This window comes from Scyliorhinus canicula, chromosome 8 (assembly GCF_902713615.1).
Source record: "Scyliorhinus canicula chromosome 8, sScyCan1.1, whole genome shotgun sequence".
Lineage (NCBI taxonomy): Eukaryota > Metazoa > Chordata > Chondrichthyes > Carcharhiniformes > Scyliorhinidae > Scyliorhinus > Scyliorhinus canicula.
The window spans coordinates 38,435,212-38,457,990 of record NC_052153.1 but is presented as its reverse complement, the minus strand read 5'-3'; the positions used below and the strand labels follow the sequence as shown (position 1 = coordinate 38,457,990).

Genomic DNA, 22,779 nt, shown 5'->3' with positions numbered 1-22,779 from the left:
CGTTCCGCCTGGTCCACGTTTGTGTGGACCAATGCTGAATTTCTCCCAGCTGCAGCCTTCCTGGGGAGGCCAGAGAATCGAGGGAGGCTGGATAGATTCGCAAAACCGGTTTAAAACCAGCCTCTGTGCACAACGTTTGGTCCTTCTTCAGACTCTGACACCTCGCGGGACTTGGGTGAATCCCGCGAAGCGTGAAGGCTGTCAGAAAGCCCACAAGAAGGCTCTCCCGGAATTCATCGGCCACACCGCGCTCAACAGAGAACGCAATGCAACCGGTGGATCGTACCCTTCAAACCTTTTTGAGCACCCTTCTTATCACATGCCACTCTTCAAACCCCACCCATCCTCCTTTAAAGGGCATGGCCCCTCTCGCCTCCTGGCACCTGTGCTCCCTTGCACTGCCACCCTAGCACCCAGGCAGTGCTCCTGCCAGCTTGGCACTGCCTTCCAGGCACCTTGGTAGGTCCTGGGGGCCACCCGACACTGACCCTGACTACCAGGGGTCTCCGATGACCCCGGGAGACCTCCTAGGGTGCAGTTCTGCCTGGTCCATGTTTGTGAGAGACCAGTGCTGAACGGCACCCAGTTGAGCCTTGCTGCAAAGGCCAGTGAATCCCACGATGCTGGTGGATGCTGGGTAAGTGTGCCAAAGTCGGTTTAACACCAGCATCAGCGCATGCCATTTGATACTGCCCCTTTTGGACGGGATTCTGACTCCGACGCCTCGCACGACTTGGGTGAATCCCACATGGCGTGAAGACTGCTGGGAAGCCCGCAAGAGAGCTCTTCCGGCATTCACAAGCCACACTGCACTCGAGCGAGAGCGCAACACAGCTGGCGCATCGCGGGGACTGAATTGCGTGTTGACGCTGAGACTGAATTGCGTGCGATTTGCATTCCCATTGGGGGTGCTATTTCAGGAGCAATTCAGGACATGCTAATGGGCCAGCATTCTGCGCATGTGAATCTAGAGCAATTCTCATTCCTGCCGACGTCTGATTTGCTGGGGCGTGATTTGGCGCTGGGGAGCGTGACAAGCTGGAGCTGCTGATAAGCATTTCACTCCCCACACACCCTCATTCCAGACAAGAAAATGGCTCCACAATGAGCAACACAACTTTTCTTGGACATGGAGCTCGAGAGAATGTTGGATGTGGTGGAGGCGAGGTGAACATCCTCTCCCCCAGGATGGGCAGGAGGCTGCCGCCGGCGGTCGTGAACCAGGCCTGGATGGAGGTGTCTGATGCGATTAGTGCTGTGAGCCTCACCAAGCAGACCTTCACGTAGTGTCACAAGAAGATACACCACCTCCTTAGTACTGCTTGGGTGAGCCACCAGCTCTGTTCCCCTGGCTTCACTCCTGTGTCTCACTCCTCATATCACCCCTCCACTCCCATAGAGGCCAATCAAAACCTATCTGCCCACATCTCCTTCACATCCCACCCTGCACCAAACCCCACACCTGTATTACCCTTTTTCACCAGGTACCTTGCACACACATGCAACTAGCTGCCGACCCCCCCCCCCCCCCCCCCCCCCCCCCCGTAACTCGCCTCCATGCGTCTCAACATGTCTTTTATGTGTCCCCATAAAGACGGCCCATAACAGGAGCGAGCAGGAGAAGACAAGAGGGGACACGCTGGACCAAAGGGCTCTCACTCCCACCGAGTGGAGGGCTGCAGGAGAGGCCTATCTCTGAGGCAGAGGTCGGCATGTGACAACCAAGTGAGTCCTGAATGCAAAATGATGTCCCGATAGCAAGTGAGTCACCCCTCTCCCCCAGGCCACTCCTTCCCGAGATCTCACCATGTGTCTTGTCTTTGGATCACTATCAGACTACGTTGGCCTTTCTGGGTACTCTGCCCCAGCCAGAACTAAGCACACCCCAGTGGACCAGTCTGGGGATGACATTGACTTCTCGGCACTGCATTCACCTACACCCTCCACCAGCGCAAAGACTATCACCTCAGTGGGGCATTTTAGTGAAGAGGCTCCTGGGTCACACATACTGCAGCACATCAAGTGGAGGCAAGGAGTCCCAATAGAGCGGGCGGTCAGAGAGCTGCCCGAATCAAGCAACCAGCTGTAGTCCAGACAGATATCGTGCTTCTGGAAAGTATGATTCCATTTACTGGTGGAGATATAGACACAGCTACGACCTATTTGCTGCGTCGGATATGTATACATTTTATAGAATCAGAGAATCCCTACAGTGCAAAAGGAGGCCTTTCAGCCCATCAAGTCTGCACTGATCCATATCCCACCATATACCTACAATCCCATAATCTAACCTGCAAATCCTTGGACAATAAGGAAAATTTAGCGTGGCCAGTCCACCTACCCCACACATCTCTGGGCCGTGGGAGGAAACCGGAGCACCCAGAGGAAACCCACGCAGACACTGGGAGAACGCACAAACTCCACACAGGCAGCGACCCAAGACCGGAACCGAACCTGGGTCCCCAACGGCATGAGGCAGCAGCGCCAACCACCGCTCCACCGTGCCGCCACCCTGGGGCGTCGAGGGGACCCCTCTCCCTCTGGGTGCAAAGGCAAGAATTGCCCCAGGAAGGAAAGTGCTGCACCAGGACTGCTCGCTGGCACCGGTCCCGGCACTATCTCCCCGGCACATGCTGTCCCCACCACCACCGCAGTGCCGCGGAGCAGGTGCTGGGGTAGACACCCCCCTCCCGCCCCAGGGAGGTGCGAGACCCGCACCACGTTTGTTGGGGGCGAGGGGGGACTGGAACCCCGACGCCGCTGGCGGGGGCGGGTTGGGGGCAAAAGCCCCGATGCTGATGGTGGGGGGATGAGAGCCCCGATGCTGATGGTGGGGGGATGAGAGCCCCGATGCAGATGGTGAGGTGAAGGGGCCAGAGTCCCGATGCCGATGGTTGGGGGGGGGGAGAGCCAGTTTGACCAGCTCGTGATACTTGTGGTGCAACACTTTCACCCAACCTTGTTGATAATTGTTCAAAGTTGTCAGTTTAATGCAGTGGAGAGGTCTTCTGGTGCGCCCGGCACTGAGTTTGTGTCTTGGCTACGGGAGATAGCCGAGTTTTGTGAGTATGGAACTGTTTTGTCTGATATGCTCCAAGATCACTTGGTCTGAGGTATCAATAATATGGAAATTCAGAAGTTTCTGGGTGAAGTCTCCCTAACTATTCAGCAGGCGCAGCAGCTCTCCCTACCCGAAGAAAACACAGAATGGAGTGTCCAGGAGATACAGGGAATATATGCGGACAAGGCCCGCCCACTCATTCATTCCAGCTTTTCCGACTGACAGTCGAGGCTCACCAGGCCTTCAACCGTATCAAGGCCGACATCGCCAAGGCTCCACGAGACGCTCCACTTCCAGGTCGAGAGCGATGCATCAGACGTCATACATGTGGAGGAGGCAGGTAGGCCTGTGGCATTCTTTTCCCGCACCCTCCATGACTCTGAAATTCGGCACTCCTCTGTCAAGAAGGAGGCCCAAGCCATCGTAGAAGCTGTGCAACATTGGAGGCATTACCTGGCTGGCAGGATATTCACTCTCCTCGCTGACCAACGGTCAGTTGCCTTCATGTTCAACACACAGCGGGGCAAGATCAAAAATGATAAGATCTTGAAGTGGAGGATCAAGCTCTCCACCTACAATTACAAGATTTTGTATCGCCCCGGTAAGCTCAACGAGCCCCCCGATGCCCTATCCCGAGGTACATGTGCCAGCGCACAAGTGGACCGACTTTGGACCCTACACGACGATCTCTGTCACCCAGGGGTCACCCGGTTGTTTCACTTTCACAAAGGCCTGCAATCTGCCCTACTCCATTGAGGAGGTCAGGGCTATCACCAGAGACTGCCAGGTCTCCGCAGAGTGCAAACCGCACTTCTACCGGCCAGACCGAGCGCACCTAGTGAAGGCCTCCCGCCCCTTTGAACGCCTCAGCATGGATTTCAAAGGCCACCCCCCCCCCCCCCTTTACCGACCGAAACATGTACTTTCTTAATGTGGTCGATGAATATTCCCGATTCCCCTTTGCCATCCCATGCCCCGACATGACGTCTGCCACCATCATCAAAGCCCTCAACATCATCTTCGTTCTGTTCGGTTTCCTCGCCTACGTCCACAGCGACCGGGGATCCTCATTTATGAACAATGAGCTGTGCCAGTACTTCTCAGCAAGGGCATTGCCTTGAGCAGGGCGAGCAGCTACAACCCCTGGGGAAACGGGCAGGTAGAGCGGGAGAATGGGACGGTCTGCAAGGCTGTCCAGCTAACCCTACAGTCCAAGAATCTCCTGGCCTCCCGCTGGCAAGAGGTCCTCCCGATACCCTTCACCCCAGTCAGTCACTCCTTTGCACTGCAACTAATGAAACCCCTCAAAAACGTCTCTTTGCCTTCCCCAGGAAGTCCACCTCCGGGGTTTTGCTCCCAACGTGGCTGGCAGCTCCAGGACCCGTCCTCCATCGCAAGCATGTGCGGCTCCACAAAGCGGACCTGTTGGTTGAGCGGGTTCAGCTACTCCATGCGAACCCGCAGTACGCCTATGTGGCTGATGGCCGCCAAGACACAGTCTCCCTCAGGGACCTGACACCAGCTGGGTCCCCCCCCCCCCCCCCCCCCCCCCCTGCCCCGGCACCACCCTTCCTCCCCCCAGTGCACCTCACCACAGCCACTGCACCAGGATGATCCGTTCTGCCCTTGCTCCCACCCGGGGATGAAGATGAGGTCGACACGCTCCCGGAGTCACCGGCGACCGAACCGACGTCTGCATCGCCACCAGGACTGCGGCGCTCACAACAGAGGATCAAGGCGCCCAATCGTCTGAATTTGTAAACTTTTCCTAAAATGTTAACCTATGCATGTAAATAGTTTTCCACCACCCCAGCTGGACTCTTTTTTAACGGGGGTGAATGCGGTAGTCACCACTGTTGTATATATCACATACGAGATGTAATACGGTAAGGCTCCTGTACTACAGGTACGGGGGTAGATCCCTGCCTGCTGGCTCCGCCCAGTAGGCGGAGTATAAATGTGTGTGCTCTCAGAGCTGCAGCCATTTTGGCAGCAGCTGCAGCAGGTTACCCATCTCTGCTTAATAAAGCCTCGATTACACTCTACTCTCGTCTCATCATAATTGATAGGGTATCAGGCACCGACCAGGGAGAAACCCTGTCGGGCTCTACCGGGAAGTGTACATATCTCATTTCTTTATAAAACTTTGTTCTTATTTTTTACTCGGTGTGGACTCCCAATGCCCTTATTAAAATACGGATCATAATAACTACTTATTTTGTTGGATTAGGAACCCAACCCAAACACTTAAACAAATTGAAATGTTCAAAGATTCGTGCAAAAGTGACATCCATTAAAAATGTTTAAGGATAAACAACAGTGTTGATAATTGGGATATGGAATTCTAAGGTTTCATTCAACATTTTGACGGTGAATGTATATCCTTTGAATGGTGAGGGTGTAGTAATAGTATTTGTCAATAAAATGGAGGGACTTCCTGCTGCACTCAAATTACAGTGTGACTACAGTGGCATCATGCTCAAGCAATGTTACATGAATGGTGAAATTAACTTTGCCACTCCAGCTAGTGTTTCATGCCACAAATGAACCTGATCTATGCTGACAAGTGGCAGAATAGACCAGCTGTCATCTCAATGATGCACCAATGGACAGTATACTGTCTGAGCCAAGCTATGCCTGATCTTGGCACCTGCAATAAACTGGTGGCATCGAAGTTGCAAATGCCATCAGAATGTTGCCCTGTTGCTGCAGGACTGGTGACAGGAACTAACAAGGCCTTACATATTTTTCTTCACCCAAATCCAAGAAGATGTCATATCATAACAAGTCCTGACGTCTACATCCTCTGGTGTGGAACCTTCCAGCTATTGTTTTCTGCTCTTGTTGTTTCTGCACCGCTGAAATATTCAGCATTGACAGACTTAATGTGACATGCATGCTAATTCATCAAGAGAATTATCCTTCCGGCAATATTCCTGCTCTTCTGATCATCAGAACTTTCCGAGAGATCCCAGGCCTTCAACATCTGTCTTAATTTGCAGGAATAAACAAAATGTGAGAATGACGTAAATTTCGCCTAACGCCACATTCAAAGAAAAATTTTGCTAATTTCAAAGAGTTCAAAATTATGTTTGAAAAGTTGACTCTAGATTATGATTTAATACTCGAGGTTCTGGAATGGGAGCAAAAGATCATCGGCTCAGGAATTCCTCAAATCGGAATTCCAGTGTTTATGTCTTAATCACACCTGATGATGCCCTCCAGTGCTAACCCACTTTATAGTGTCATCGCTTATAGAAGGGAACCACAATAATATGTAAGAAGAAGGTACTAACCTCACTATGGTCACTTGTGTAGCAGCCCCCACCAGATCCATATCCAGCATTCATCTGACCCAAGTTTAGCACTTAGCTGTCCATGCACTGTACACCTCTGACCCATTCTCAGCACTCACCTGTCCTATGTTCAGTACCCCTTGTTTCATACATGACCATAGTCATGGAACCTCCAGCCGTGGTCTTTCACAATGGAAAGTGGTTTCCTAGTCCTCCACCCCGCTCCAATCCCATCCATATTTTCCTCAACTAAGCTATGGGTGAAAATCTGATACCATTTTTAAAAAATGGATCTAGTCCATTAGCCTGATTTGGATATATGACATTCTGGCTGTTGCACAAGTATTAACTCCCATCAGAGGAGCAAGAGTAGAAGCTCCAACCTTTGGGAATTTTGCCCATCACCTGGCCCCCAGACATCTGTCATGAAGATATGAATCATAGAATCATAGAATTTACAGTGCAGAAGGAGGCCATTCAGCCCATCGAGTCTGCACTGGCGCTTGGAAAGAGCACCGTACCCAGGTCCACACCTCCATCCTATCCCCATAACCCAGTAACCCCACCCAACACTAAGGGCAGTTTTGGACACTAAGGGCAATTTATGATGGGCAATCCACCTAACCTGCACATCTTTGGACTGTGGGAGGAAACCGGAGCACCCGGAGGAAACCCACGCACACACGGGGAGAACGTGCAGACTCCGCACAGACAGTGACCCAAGCCGGAATCGAACCTGGGACCCTGGAGCTGTGAAGCGATTGTGCTATCCACAATGCTACCGTGCTGCCCTAAATATATTCTTGCTAATTATTTAATGCCAATCTACTAATAGCTACAGCACTGATAGAAGTCATTGAGTTTCTAATGCAAATTATCATTTCTCAAAAGAATTACGTGTAAAAAAAAAGAATGAGGTTTTGTTAGCGGTTTCAATATTTCCTAAACACTTAATAATTGCAACCAACATATTGCCAATTAGGCAGCCGACTTTGTCCTCACATTTTCTGACTTCCTCCTTCTTGATAAAAGCTTATTAGTTATTAATAACTAGCCATTTCTGGAAATTGAATCATTTCTGATGTAGCACATCACCCTAATTGTTGTTAAATGGGGAAGAAAGCTCGACCATTATACCAGAGCTCAGAAGTCACAAATAGAATAAAGAAGATGCTACAAAGGATGTGCCATACATTAAAGAAGATTTTAAAATTGCATGTGAGTTTCTGAGATCACATCAGGAGTGTTTTATCCAGCTTTGATAACCCTGCTCCAAGGTGGGTATCTTAGAAGTTATTGTGCATTACATAAAGGGAGCATTGATAGTGAAAAGGCGCGAAAAGTTTCTAAGTGTGGTAGCGAACAGAAACTGCTGGGTTTTTTCTGATGGCTGACCCGGCAAGGCTGTCACTGGTATCTATTAATTAAGGCATTTAATGATGCCCCATAGGCTTCAGACTGGAAATGACTGTCTGCCAGCTGATTCGCCTGGAACGGACTTCACAGCTCCCCCTAACGAGGAGTAGGACTTCTGAAACCGATCCCGCAGAGCAAACCCCAGACAGCATGCAGCCATTCCACCACGCAGATCAGCCCCCCGTTTCCGTGATGTCGACCTGGTCGACTGCTGGAGGTGGTGGAGTGCAGACGGGTTACCATATTCACCCAAAGGGGTCGGAAGGTCAGCCAAAGGGCAACCAGTGCACCTGGGAAGCAGAGGCAGCAGCCATCAGCGCAGGGAGTGTAACCAGGACATCCACCACCCAGTGTCCTAAAAAGCTAAAAGTCCTCCACAGGGCCGCACGGGCTGGGTTGACATTGGCCCTCTGGCACCTATCCCACCTGCCACCCTCGGCCGTCCAGCCCCCCCAAAGGCACTGAGGTTGTAACTGCACCACCCCACCCCACCACCAGCACAATACTGCGCCTGTGCCCAGCACACCCCGGCACCCATCTGTGCACCCCTCCCATGCCCTGTCGTGGTGCCCACGTCTGACCCCGCCAAAGCTCTCCCACCCTTGTCATGCATGAAGCTTGTGGCTCACATTGCCCTCTCTTAATTCCCGCAGGAGAGGTTTCCCGCAGACGGGAAAGGGCTCAGATGGGTGGCTGGTGCCAGAAAACAGAGCCCTCACCCCTACAAGGAACGGGCCCTTGAAGTCGCGGGGGTTGCTGAGAACAGATCGCTCACCGACATCGATCTTAGTCTGTGCCGCAGAGGTTAGTTTCCACCGGCCCGCACCCAGATGACCTGCCACACATGTGTTGTTCATGCCAGACATAATGATCCATCCCTTCCACTGACTACCTGCTCATTCTCTCACAGCATCTCCATCTGATGGTACCGGCACAGCCAGGGTAACCTCCCACCCCAACATCCAAGAGAACACCTCAGACGGGAACTCCAAGGATGCCACCATTGAGGCATCACAGCTGTCATCCTCACCCTCCGCCAGCACAAAGGCACACACTTCAGTGGGTGAAATTTTTAGACAAGCTTCTGAAGCTCAATCTGTTGAGCACCGTATCCCAGTCTCAGGTGGACATTGTCGAGGCGCTCCAGTACATGTCTCAGTCGCTGAGGAACATGTCGTAGACGCAGGTGGACATTGGCGAGGCACTGCAGAGCGTGACCCAGTCACAGAGGGGCATCGCTGAGGGCATTAACACCATGGTGCAGACAATGTGAAGCCACCCGCGATTGCAGAGGCAGGTAATGCAGGAGCCGCTGGAGCTCAATCCAGCTGCCCCTCCATCCAAAGTTGACCGCCAGGGCCCTACGAGGACCGATCGGGAGGAGGGAGCGCTGGAGGCTGACTCAGAGCCACCCGACAAGGAGACAACGGTGGTCACGAGCTTTCCTGAATCCACCCCTCCTGACAACGGCGCATCTTGACACGATGAGCATGTCACCGCCAAGTCAGCCGGGGGTCTCCAGCTCCAGGCCCTCCAGAGGACGCTGGCCAGGGCCACAAGGGGCGGTAAGCAGCAGGCTGCCTCCACCTCTCTGGGGGCACACCTAGATGTGGTGGCAGACCAGGGAAGGCTAAGATGCTTGGAACCTACTCTGACGGGGCACCGGGGGGGGGGGGGGGGGGGGGGGGGGGGGGGGGGGGGGAATGGCACGATCAGTAGTTAGGGACAATTAGGGTCACGATAGTACAGAATCAAAGCACATTACGCTCAAGTCATGTGAAGTCTCTGTCATGTTATTCTGCACTACAGCCGGCCTGCACCCCCCTCCCCCATTTGCCCCCTGCCCTCCCCTAGCCACAGCCCCCCAGGTGCTGTGGTCCTAGATCTGCCCCCCCCACCCCCCCCCCCCCCCCCCCCCCCCCCCCCCCCCCCCCCCCCCCCCACCCCCCAGGCCAGGCATACCATGTGCTGGTGATGGGCACAAGCATACTATCAGCAGACAGACAGAAGTCAGACTATGGCTTAGATTGAGGAGCACCAGAGCTCAGCTTATGGTAAGTTATCATCACCCTCCTGCCATGTATGTTGACCCACTGACAGTGCCGACACAGGCCCACTACCCTGGGCAGTTGGACCAGGGAGACTGGGGGGTGATTGGCAGAGAATGTTTGATTGAGGGAGGATGAGAGGGATGAGGGAGGGGTGAGGGAGAGGCGAACAGGAGGGGGACGGGTGGGTGGGGACAGTGGGTGGGAAGGAGGGGAGAGAATGAGATGACGGATGAAGTCATGCCTTATGAAAAGCAAGCAAGGAAGCGGGCCTCCCAGGCCTTCGGGGCATGCCGGACCCTTTGCCACCACTGCCACCACCTGACCTCCATCCTCTGGCTGCTCCCGCGGATCGTCCCCGGGCTTGTCCTCCAATCCCTCCTGATCCGGCCCCTCCTCGTCCTCCTCTTCTGACGAGGCCACATGTTCCTCCTCCTCCACTAATAGCATGTCGCCCTGCTGCTGTGCCAGGTTGTGGAGGGCTCAGCAGGTCACCACAAAGCCTTTGACCCTCCAGGGGAATATACTGCAGTGCGCCATAGAGCTGTCGAGGCATTGGAACCGCATTTTCAGCAGTCCAATGCATCGCTCAATAACAATCTGGGTGGCCACATGGGCCTCATTGTATCAGGTTTCCACATGTCCTTCAAAGACGCCGGGGTGTCCGACTTCCACAGGATGTAGCTGTCATGCACACTCTCTGGGAAGCGTGCATACACGTGCATGATCTTGAGGTGGTGGTCACACACAAATTGCACGTTCAGGAAGTGGAACCCTTTTCTGTTTACGAAGGGCACTCCTGGACTGTTCAGTGTACGCAAGGTGACATGCGTGCCATCTATTACCCCCTGGACCTGGACCATCCTGGTTATGGTGGAGTATTCTGCTGCCGGGCATCTTGATGGGCTTGGTCCAGGTCAAAGTTTATATAGTTAGCTACCCGGGGAAACAGGGCAGCCGTGACTTCACAGATGTACTTGTGGGCTGTTGGCTGTGAAATGCCGCACAAGTCCCAGCTCGAGCCCTGGAATAAAACAGAGGTGTGAAGGTTCAGGGCCACGGTGACCTTGATGGCCATGGGGAGTGGGTATCCTCCTCCTCCATGTGGTGCCAAGTCCGCAAGGACATGGCATAGCTGCCTCACCGTTCCCGTGTTGAGGCAAAACCTCCTGCGGGATGTACTGTCTGACACCTCTTCAAATGACCAGCGATGCCTGTACACCTTGTGCTGTCGCCAGCCTCCCCCTCTGAGTTCTTCCCCAGCCTGATGGGCAGCCAGGTCCTCAGAGTGTGGGACAGGCCCTGCATATGGGCTGCCTCTGAAGCCTGTCGACGTTGCCTTCTCTGGCGTCTGGCCACCTGGACTACCACCACCACTGCGAGAGCAGTTGCTGCGGGCTCCACAATATCATCCATAATGTGATCATCTGTAAGCAATTGGACAACTTGTGAGACCGACAATCAGTTAGGGCTTCCACCCAGTACTTTGAATCGCCCAAGCCTCACCTACCCTTACATCCCTGCCACCTCTCAGGCTGCCATCCAATGAGCAGGTTGTGCTGGGGTACCCCACCCTACACATACAACTCCGGCCGGAGCAGGAGCCTTTGGGCACCGAACCGCAGACGCTCGCAGGGAATAGAACTGGGACAAGGCTGACTACCCATTTTCCAAGATGCCCACTCATCTCCTCCGATCCCCACAGCTGCCACTGCGCTAGCTTCAGGTTTTAAAATAACTGTGCTAATGGGAGCTCTCGTGACCACTCACTGGGGACCCGATTAGATCACGGGAGGCTGTTAGATAGGGGGCCCATCCCGTTAATGGGATAGTGATTGGCCTTAATTGGTGATTATTGGTTTCTCGCCACACCAAGGCAGATCCAGATCTCGCCAATGGGAGCGGACCAGATAGACAGAAATCGATCGCCGCCTGGCGCGATTCCCGATTTCATACTCTCTTGCGATCTAACCAGCTCGCTCAGATTCGAGACCGGCGTGACACAGCCGTTAGATCATACCCAGTGTACTGTAAATGAATGATTCTGGAAAGTGCGGAAAAGCAACAAGACCTTGGTGTTTGCAAACACAAATCCTTAAAGGTGGCAGAGTAATCTGGGGTAAATGACATTGTAAAGTGGCTAAAAAAGCATTTGGGCTCCTTGAGTTTATAAATGTAGGGATAGAACATAAAGTCAAAGAGATCATGTTCTAAATCACCTGTTGGGCCTCAGCTGGAGAACTGGGAAAACTCGAGCCACCACAATTCAGGGAGGATGGAAAGGCCTCAGAAAGGTTCACATGAGGCTTGCAAGAACATCGCCAGGATTTTACCAAGAATAAGCAACCCCATCCGCCTCAAAAAAACAAAATCTTTAATCTTCCACTTAGACAGAAACATGGAAGCTCAAGCTTTTGCTCTTTAAAGAGTCTAGGTCAACAGGCCTGATCCCAGGTTGGTAACCCCTAGCTTAATCCATGCACACCCATCAGATAGCAACTATGTGCTGGTTCTCCCAGCCCTGTGGGCTGAAACAAATCAAATCATCTTTGAATAAAATAAATAGACAAATGGTTTCACAGGCCAAAGAAAGGGAAATCATGGACCGTCTTGGTTTACTAGCTGTGTCTTAGAACATAGAACATAGAACAGTACAGCACAGAACAGGCCCTTCGGCCCTCGATGTTGTGCCGAACAATGATCACCCTACTTTAAACCCACGTAACCCGTATACCCGTAACCCAACAATCCCCCCATTAACCTTACACTACGGGCAATTTAGCATGGCCAATCCACCTAACCCGCACATCTTTGGACTTGGACATTCTCTGAGTGAAAAATAATTATAAATTGCATAGTTCTGGGAATAACATACTGCACTGATTTATTCTTGTCAATAGTTCAGGTTTACTGTTGCCTGCCTAGTAATTGAAATCTTGAACAAAATTTTTTTCAAACCAATCTTTTCTGAAACCTTGCTCATAACAAATGAAGCTGAAATACATTACCTCTCTTTTTAGGTATTTCTAACAGAATATACTGGGTGTCTCTTACTCTACCTGTTGTTTTATTTTCGCCTACTAAATCTGTATGGTATGGAGGCTATAAGCCATCGGAGCTGCCACCCCGTGGTGAAGTAAGTAATTTGTACCATTTTCTTTATTGCTCTGAGGTTTCTCTGATGTACCTCTTGTTGTGTTATTATTATGAGCTTAATTACTGTACAAAACACAAGGTAACAAACACCGATCATAAGAGATTGGATAAGCATTTATTTTTTAAGACTAGGCACATAAGAGCAGTTATACATACATATAAAGCTTGAAGGCATTAGAGTTGTGGGTGTACTGTTCAAAGCAAATGTGTAACTCAGACTGGATCACATGACACAATTCGCTTCTTGTGATGTCATGGCAATATCCCTTAAAAAGAAAGGGGGATGTTGTAATATGCCTCTTTAGATACTTTCTCCCCTTCCAAATAAGTATAACTATTTACAATACATGTTCATCTTTTGTTACCATTACACCAATGCATAGGACTGATGAACTCATTAGTCTCTTAAAATGTAACGGTAATCTGCTAGTCTGCCCTGATCCTGTAATGGGAACATTGTTTGTAGGCTTCTTCAATTGTTCACAGTCATTTTTGAGATTGTCATTCTTGGATTTTGTTCCTGGTTGCATTTTGATCTTGTCCTAGATGCAATCGGACTATACAATGGTTGAAGAGCTGGAATGAATCTGATTTGTCCTTGGTTATGCCTCAGCATAGCATCTTTGTTTGTAATGACTTCATAGGACCTTGATTCTGAACAGATTCTTGTCACCTCAGTTGGTTGTCAAATATCTTCTATGGGATCCTGGATGTGAGCTTGCTGTCCCAACTGTAAATGTGGCAATTATGTACCCACATTATTGTTGTGCATATTGGTAATCTTCTCTTGTGGTTTTAAAAGTTCATCCCCAGTTTCTGAGAGAGTAGAATGGGTAACAGCAGGTAAATGTTTAAGTGCTGCTCTACCAAACATGAGCTCTGCCAGTGATGGAATAGTTGCACTTAGGATGTCACTTCTAGGGTAACATTGCAATGAGTAGATCATGCTGGTCTGTTTATATTTGGGATTTCAAAGTGCAAATCATTCATTCAGCTAGTCCGTTAGATCTAGGGTTATGAGGAGAAGTAGTTTGATTACAATTCCACTTCTTACACACATGAAATGGCTTGCCAATGAATTGTGGACTTTTATTCATTATGATCTCTCTGGACACACCAAATAAGATGAAAATAACACTTAAAGATTGTGTGCAACAGTTGTGCTTGATGTATTTTGCAAATGTTGGATAATGGGGTACATGGTAATGTAGTTGGCGATGATGAAGTTAGTGCCATGGACATGAAAGAGGTCCGATGTGACTTTGAACCAAGGATGGGTAGAAATGTCATGTGGAATGAGTTATATTTTGTGCTGACTTTGTATATGTTCTTGAGATGCCTCACACTTCTTAGAGTCATAGAGTCATCGATGTTTACAGCATGGAAACAGGCCCTTCGGCCCAGCTTGTCCATGCTAGTCCCACTTGCCCGCATTTGGTCCATATCCCTCTATACCCCACCCTGCCCATGTAACTAACTGTTTTTTAACGGAGAAAATTGTACCCACCTCTACCACTGCCTCTGGAAGCCCTTTCCAGATGCTCAACACCCTCTGTGTAAATAAATTTCCCCTCTGATCTCTTTTGTATCTCTCCCCTCTCACCTTTAACTGATGTCCTCTAGTTCTAGACTCCTCTACCTTTGGGAAAAGATGTTGACTATCTATCTACCTTATCAATGCTCCTCATTATTTTATAGACCTCTATCAGATCACCCCTAAGTCTCCTACCCTCCAGGGAAAAAAAGTTCCAGCCTATCCAGCCTCTCTTTATAACTCAGACCATCATGTTCTGGTAGAATCCTCGTAAAACTCTTCTGCACTTTTTCTAGTTTGACAATATCCTTCCTATGATGCATTCTTGATGATGACTTCACTGTCACTGTTCATACATGGCCAATAGATAGTCTCTTGAGTCCTCTTGTCCGAGCTACATCCGTACGTGAGTGATGAAGTTCTTGAAAAATATCAGGTCACAAAGATTCTGTTATAATAACCTGTCAGCCTTTAAAAATGACTCCCCAAGAGATGCCTAGCTCATCCCAATGAGGCCAAAATAGTCTCACGTGTTTGTGGACAGGCCATCATTCATTGCAGATTTCCCACAGTTTCTCTAGTGTAGACTTTTCCGCCATTTCTTCTTGTAGGTGGTGTCATTTGCATTGTGCAAAATGTAACAAATGTACTAACGGGCTTGCATTCTCCTGGAAGTTTAATGTTGCAACTCCCTCGAAACTGCAAAATTTGCCAAAACATTCCGGATATTTCGATGTTACGTCATGAATTGAGGTGATAAGAACAGTTTTTGAGGTTGATCTACCTGGTGATGCCTGACTTATTCCAGGGTCTGTTACGAATGTGAAATCACAGCTTACTGATAGACCTGCAATCCCTGGACCTTTAGTTTCCGCAATGTGGAACATTTTTGATGCCCAGGAGTATTGATTGTACTTGCACTCCGGGACTATGGATCCTGCACATGCTATGAGTGAACCATTTTATGCTGAAAATTTCACGGTAGCACGTTTCGCCATGACCTTCTGTGAATACATGTCTTTTAGAATTCCCGAGGCAGTGTGTTGGTACTTGTCCCTATGTCAATCTTGACTAATAATGAATAGTTACCAACTTTCTTATGACAGATAATTTGAATCTTGGCAAACATTTCAGATGGTATGGCAGCATTCCATGAGATTGAAGGTGAGCCATATGTTCACCACACTTCACCTCATAGTGCAAGCCATCGTCATTTTCTGATTTGTCAATCGCCTCATGCAGATGTTTCTGGTTGGTCGTTCTTGGTTTTTGAAGGTACCCATTGTGTACAATCTGTCTGGATTAGTGCATGGCTCTTTGTAACTGCAGCAGTCTGTGCTCGAGTGCACTGCAGCTGCCAATGGCCCTTTCTGATATATACCTTGCAGAATTAATGATTCCTTGGCGCATACAGAAGCCCACACATTCCATATGTCTTGCTAGATTTGTGTTGAATGGGTCACCACACAGTCATGGGGGGCAGGTTTAGCTCAGTTGACTGGACAACTGGTCTGTTATGCAGAGGTAGGCTAACAGCACAGGTTCAATTCCTGTACTGGCTGAGGTTATTAATGAAGGCCCCATCTTCTCAACCTTGCCCTTCACCTCCATCTCCTCCATCGCCTTCAGCCCGCACTATCTCTGAAACTCTCCCCAGTACTACAGCCCTCACTCTTTTTAAAATAAATTTAGAGTACCCAATTATATTTTTCCAATTAAGCATGGCCAATTCACCTAACCTGCACATCTTTGGGTTATGGGAGTGAGACCCATGCAGACACGGGGAAAATGTGCAAACTCCACATTGACAGTGACCCGGGGCCTGCGTTCGAACCTGGGTCCTCACCGCCGTAGGCAGCATTGCTAACCATTGCACAACTGTGCTGCCCCTAGCCCTCACTCTTTTTGTAACTCCTTCTGGGACCTACAACCCTCCCCATCTCCATAATCTCCTTCAGGTCTACAACCCTTCCTCTCTTTGTTCCTCCTCCAGCCCTACAACTTCCCCCTCGTGCAGCTCATGCCCTCCACCTTTCCTCCCTCTGAAAACTCCTCCAGCCCCTATAACCCTCTCTCTCTCTCTCTGCAACCTCCTCCAATCCTACAACCCTCCCTCTCTCTGGAATCTCCACAGTGATTAGCAATGTTACTTCACAGTGCCAGGTGTTCAGCTTGGGTCATTGTCTGTGCGGAGTCTGCACGTTCTCCCTGTGTCTGCGTGGGTTTCCTCCGGGTGCTTGAGGAAACCGGAGCACCCGGAGGAAACCCACACCGACACCGGGAGAACGTGCAGACTCCACACTGACAGTGACCCAAGTGGGAATGGAACTTGGGACCCTGGTGCTGTGAAGCAACAGTGCTAACCACAGAATCTCTTCCTGATTCTGAACCGGTCTTCCAATGTCATCCATATCGAGCTTTTTAGGATCCTTTAGTTCTTTTTCTGTTAATCCTGATATGTTCAGTCTGTGTGGACCTTCATTCCCAGTGGCTAGGCAATTTTTTATGGTTTACTTGTCTGGTTCAGACAGACCTGAATCAAGAAACCATTTGCTCTGTTTAAATATTTTGAATTTAGTTAAGTCCCAGCTGAGATGGACTGGAAAATAAATACATATCTAAGTCACCCGGACTACTCTATCGAATTATCATTTCTTTTTCAAATGAGCAAAGCTTTCCATGATGAGCCATGACTCATAATAGGGGAATTTCAAACCATCAGGGGGGCGATTCTCCGATCGCGGGACTAAGTGCCCGCGCCGTCGTGAACGCCATCGCATTGCACGACGGCGCGAACAGGCCCCCGCCAGGACCGATTCACATCCAGAAAAGGGGCCAGCAGCGGTGCCACGAGAAACACGGTAGGAGTTGCGCAGGACCAGCGGTGCCATCGTGCGATGCCAGGATGACACCACGCTACGTATAAGGAACACACACAGGGGCCCGACATGGAAGAGCCCCGTCGCGCCGCTCCCCCCTTCCGGTACAGCGACCTGGAGGCACTTCTGGAGGCAGTGGAGGAGATGTGGACACCGGCAGCCATGCAGCACTGTGAGGCGTGGATGGCGAGAGGTCGGGGCCGCAGTCAACGCTGTGGGGCACATCCCCCGCACGGGAGACCTGTGCAGGAAGAAACCTCACGACCTCACGAGGGCAGCGGACACTCCCCCGGGCAATGCCCCCACCCCCTGCCCACGCCGGTGGTGGGGCCCTCGTTGCACCCGGGACACATGTGGAACCCCCCCCACGCCACCCAGTGGGCCGGTGCCATGGCGTGGGTCATAGTGCCCCAATCTTGTGATAATGTTGCATTCATGTGTGAGTCCTGCCAATGTCCGCTAACCCTGAGGTTCACATCCTTCCCACCCCTCCAAGGGCAAGACAGCTCACAATTACAGGGAGCGTGCAAGAACCGGAGGGGGATCACCTGAGCTGTACCCCCTTATTGTCTATAAGCAAAGGGCATTGTGGATAGCACAATCGTTTCACAGCTACAGGGTCCCAGGTTCGATTCCGGCTTGGGTCACTGTCTGTGTGGAGTCTGCACATCCTCCCCGTGTGTGCGTGGGTTTCCTCCGGGTGCTCCGGTTTCCTCCCACAGTCCAAAGATGTGCGGGTTAGGTGGATTGGCCATGCTAAATTGCCCGTAGTGTCACACCCCACCGTCAGACACTGCACCACCCCACAGCCCACACCCTCACACCCCACTGCCTGACACTGCACCACCCCACAGTCCACACCGTCACTACCCCACCGCATGACACTGCACCACCGCCACAGTCCACACCCTCACTACCCCGCCGCCTGACACTGCACCACCCCCACAGTCCACACCCTCACACCCCACCGCCTGACACTGCACCACCCCACAGTCCACACCCTCACTACCCCACCACCTGACACTGCACCACCCCACAGTCCACACCCTCACTACCCCACCGCCTGACACTGCACCACCCCACAGTCCACACCCTCACTACCCCACCACCTGACACTGCACCACCCCACAGTCCACACCCTCACTACCCCACCGCCTGACACTGCACCACCCCACAGTCCACACCCTCACTACCCCACCGCCTGACACTGCACCACCCCACAGTCCACACCCTTACACCCCACCGCCTGACACTGCACACCCCACAGCCCACACCCTCACTACCCCACCGCCTGACACTGCACCACCCCACAGTCCACATCCTCACTACCCCACCGCCTGACACTGCACCACCCCACAGTCCACACCCTCAAAACATCCCCTCCACCTCTTCACATACGAGCACGCGAGTTTAACAACACATGCCTTACTGTGTTCTCCAGGGCCGCACGAGCACCGCCGTGGAACTGCCCGTTCACCCCGCCGCCGTACAGCCTCAACCTCTTCTGGCCACAGGGACGCACGGGGCAGAGGGGAAGGATCACTGGCAGGAGACCGTCCTCTGAGGCCAGGCCATCGAGGATGCCTGACGCACAGAGGATAGACAGTGATGTCAGGACGGACAGTAATGACCCTTATGACAGTGTGACGGACGGGGAGGGGACAGCGAGCCCGGACAGTGGCGCACAGAGGACATTGCGACAATCGAGGCACAGGGGCATGGCACCTGGCATTGGCCGTGGTCTAAATGCATCGGGCCAAGGTTCCACACAGGATACACCAGAGCTGGGGACAGACGAGGACCTAGCGGCCACGGCACTGTTGTCACCCACACCCCCCAACATCGCAGATACACTCACCTCGGTTGGGCAAGTTAGTGGCGAGGCCTCTGGTTCACAGACTGGTGCGCACCACACAGTCAATTCGGTACAGTAGATGGAGGTAGGAGCAGCCGAGGGACTGGACGGTCGGAGGGCAGCCCGGGCCCAGCACCCAGCTGCTGCCCAGATGGCTCCCGGGTTCCTGGCCATTCCAGGCCCACCCACAGACCCGATGCATTTGCAACCTCAGGGACCAGATGATGGGATGATGGCTGTCTTCCAGCAACTGCAGACGCAGCTGGAGGAGTCCATCCGCGTCCACGAACAGGGAGTGGTGCCGGTCATGGTTGCAACCCACGCCGACACCGCACGGGTGGCGTCCGCGATGGAGGCAATGGGGGAAACGGTTTCAGCCATGGGTCAGGTTCTTCAGGGCATGGGGCTTAGCGTGCACACGTCAACCGTGGCCCAGGACAGAGCTGCCCTCTCACAGGCAGTCATGCTCCAGAACCACATGGACATTACCGCCGCGCTCCGGGCTCTGGCCCAGTCTCAGCAGGCCACCGCTGAGAGCATCAGCGGCCTTGTCCATGTGATGGACGGCGTCGCCCAGACCCAGCAGGAGGTAGCGCTGTCCCTGACAGGGATGTCACACTCCCTCAGCTCCATCGCCGGGAACGTTCAGACTCTGGTCGATTCAACAGTGGGCCTCCAGGACTGGCAGCAGCAGGTGTCGGTGGTGCAACGGAGCTTGCCTCTGCGTGCTCTGCCATCCCTTAGAGAGGCCCGTAGGCTAACGGGCTCCCCAGGGGAGGAGGAGGTCCCCGTGCCTGTCCCGGTTACACCAGCAAGGGAGGGACCGGAAAACTCGCACTCCCCTCGTTCTGTCCCTGGTGCATCTGGTGGGAAGCGGGCAGAGGAGGGTGGCATCACTCCATCCAGCACGCCCGCCGAGCAGCCTGGCCCATCCTGGGAATCCCCAGGAAACACGCGCCGACGGGGAGCCACGTCGAAGGGCAGGATTCTCAGTGGTCCGCCTCCACTCCTGATGTACCGTCTGGGGAGACACCTAGACGTAGTGGTAGGGCCGGTAAGGCCCAAAAAGTTAGACATGTAGTAAGTTGGCACGGGTGCAGGGCACGGATTAGTTATCGGGGCTAGGGGACGTGTTGTTCAATGTCACAATTAAAGTTGTTACACCAAACCTTCATGCGTCTGTCCTATTTCCGGTACCATTGTCCTCAGTGTTCTGATGCCCGCTGCCCCACATGGACATGTGATGGAGTGTCCGTGATGCAGACAGGGGACACCCGAGGTGGGGATGTTCTGATATGGCCATGAGTCAGACATTCAGTAGCGATCTGTAGCTCACAGCTCATCGCAGAGTGGGTTGTCATCATCCAGCATGGCACTGTTCATACCCGCTTACGGAAGTAAAACTCTGCCCAACAGTAACGAGGTGCCGCAGGTGTGTAGTGTTGCTTAAGGGTGGTGCTGTGTGTGGTAGGGTTGTGCGATCGTGTGGGAGGTGGGTGAGGGTGGTGCCAGTGCGCGTGGTCAATGGTGCCAGTGCCCTGAACAATGATGCCCTCCCCCTAGTGTGCGAACAGTGCGGTGATCAACGCATCACGTGCCCACTGTCCCAAACGGTGGCGTTGTGCGGCCTCCCGGCCATATCCCGCGCCCTGATGGTGTCAGCCCCTCATCCGGGGTGGGTGACCCTCGAAAATTGCGGGGTGTATGACTGCGCCAATATAAAGGTGTCATGCACGCTTCCCGGGTACTGGGCGCACACGTGCATTATTCTCATTCCCTGGTTGCACGCCACCTGGACGTTCATTGAATATGTCCCCTTCCTGTTTAGGAAGACGTCCCTATCCCGCATTGGTGCACGCAGGTTGACGTGCACACCATCCACGACGCCCTGTCCTAGTGGAATGCCAGCCACTGCAGCAAATTGCGATGCCCTGGCAGCCTGGTGCACGTGGTCCTCCGGGAAATTGATGCATCGTGCCGCGACTGCATAAAGGCCATCGATGACTGCCCGGATGCACCGGTGCACCGAGGCCTGACTGATACTGCAGAGATCCCCGCTCAGCGACTGGAAGGAGCTGGTTGCAAAGAAATTCAGGGTGACCGTCACCTTCACCCTCACTGGGTTGGCGTGTTTCCAGGTGCGCCATCAGGTGGCATATATGGCCGACCGTCTCCAGGCTCAATCGGAGTCTCCTGCATGCCACCTCCGTCAGGTCCTCAAAGGAAATGCATCCCTGTACACACGGTGACGCATGGGATGCCTCCTCCGCCTTGGCACAACCACCTGCTCGTGCTCATGCCCTGGTGACCCATCAGGATCGGTGTCATCGCCCTCTTCCTGGCCGACGACGTGGAGGTGATCTGCACCCTCCGCCTCCTCTTGGACTTGTCGGACGTGATGGCCTGCAGCAGGAGCGCCTGGCACGGGGCCCTCCACAGCCACTCCCTCTGCAGCACCCTCACTGAGCCGCCTTGCCCGCCCCCGACGGATGGCCATCTGCATGGCTGCCGCTGCAGCCACGCCCACGAACATCAACGGCTGCTGCGAATACATCATGAACTTGAAGGGGGGGGGTGGTTGGTTTGGGACGGAGAGGCAACGAAAGTTGTTAGGAGGGCGCTTTGGCACGTAGGCAGCCAGGGCCCTTTAGATGAATGGTTGCCCAGGCAGCCTGGTCACTGTTCATTCAGTCACGCACCGTGACACCTGCCCACAGTAGCCGTATCCTGGACAGTTCAACCCGTCCCTCCTCATTGCAGCGCCAGCGGACACAGCCCTTCACCATGCCCTCGATTTGGAAGGGTGTCTTCGCCACCTTCCTACCACTACACTCCAGCTGGGGGTCACGGTCTCGCGGGCAACCATGGAGCCCCCCCCCCCCCCCACAATCCGGCAGGATGGAGGCATCATTTGCCCCGCTCCCTCCTCCTTCCCCTGTGACAAATGATGGATGCATCCTCGGAAGAAACACTCCGTTAGACTTTTGATTCTGGATTCTGGACTCACATAAAACCATAACTTGTCCATAACTTATATTTTTATTAATGTGTGGTCCTGCACCATTTTTCCCCTTTGCCCCTCTTTTGTTGTTTGAGTTCAAAAAGGGATAGATGTTGCAAAATCCCTTTCCGCTTGTGGTGTGTGTGTGTGTGTGAAATAAACTAAATCTTTTTTTTTCTCATCTTGAGTTTGCTTTACGAGTTATTCATAGAGAATTGGAACACTTCAAATTAAAGGTTGGGACAATCCCGTACCAGCCTCCCCGGACAGGCGCCGGAATGTGGTGACTAGGGGCTTTTCACAGTAACTTCATTGAAGCCTACTCGTGACAATAAAGCGATTTTCATTTTCATTTCATTTTCATATGGTACCATTTAAAAAGGGGGAAACCCAAAATCTTAAAACACCTTTCTGCTCACCAATGGTTAGTGAGAGGAGAAATCAGGATTACATAGAATTTACAGTGTAGAAGGAGGCCATTCGGCCCATCAAGTCTGCACCGGCTCCTGGAAAGAGCACCCTACGCAAGGTCA

At 52.3% G+C, this 22,779-nt stretch overlaps 1 protein-coding gene and 1 long non-coding RNA gene across 2 annotated transcripts in view; one reads left to right on the top strand and one right to left on the bottom strand.

Moving 5' to 3' along the window:
- The window catches only part of LOC119970181 (trans-2,3-enoyl-CoA reductase-like), a 225,374-nt gene that overhangs the window by 89,598 nt on the left and 112,997 nt on the right, over positions 1-22,779 (top strand). Inside the window, exon 5 of the mRNA XM_038804400.1 lies at positions 12,842-12,957. Within this exon, the coding sequence (XP_038660328.1) occupies positions 12,842-12,957 (116 nt within the window). The remainder of the gene's footprint in view (positions 1-12,841; positions 12,958-22,779) is intronic.
- LOC119970182 overlaps positions 1-22,779 on the bottom strand; it is a 47,613-nt gene that overhangs the window by 3,055 nt on the left and 21,779 nt on the right. The gene's annotated exons all lie outside the window — the stretch shown is intronic.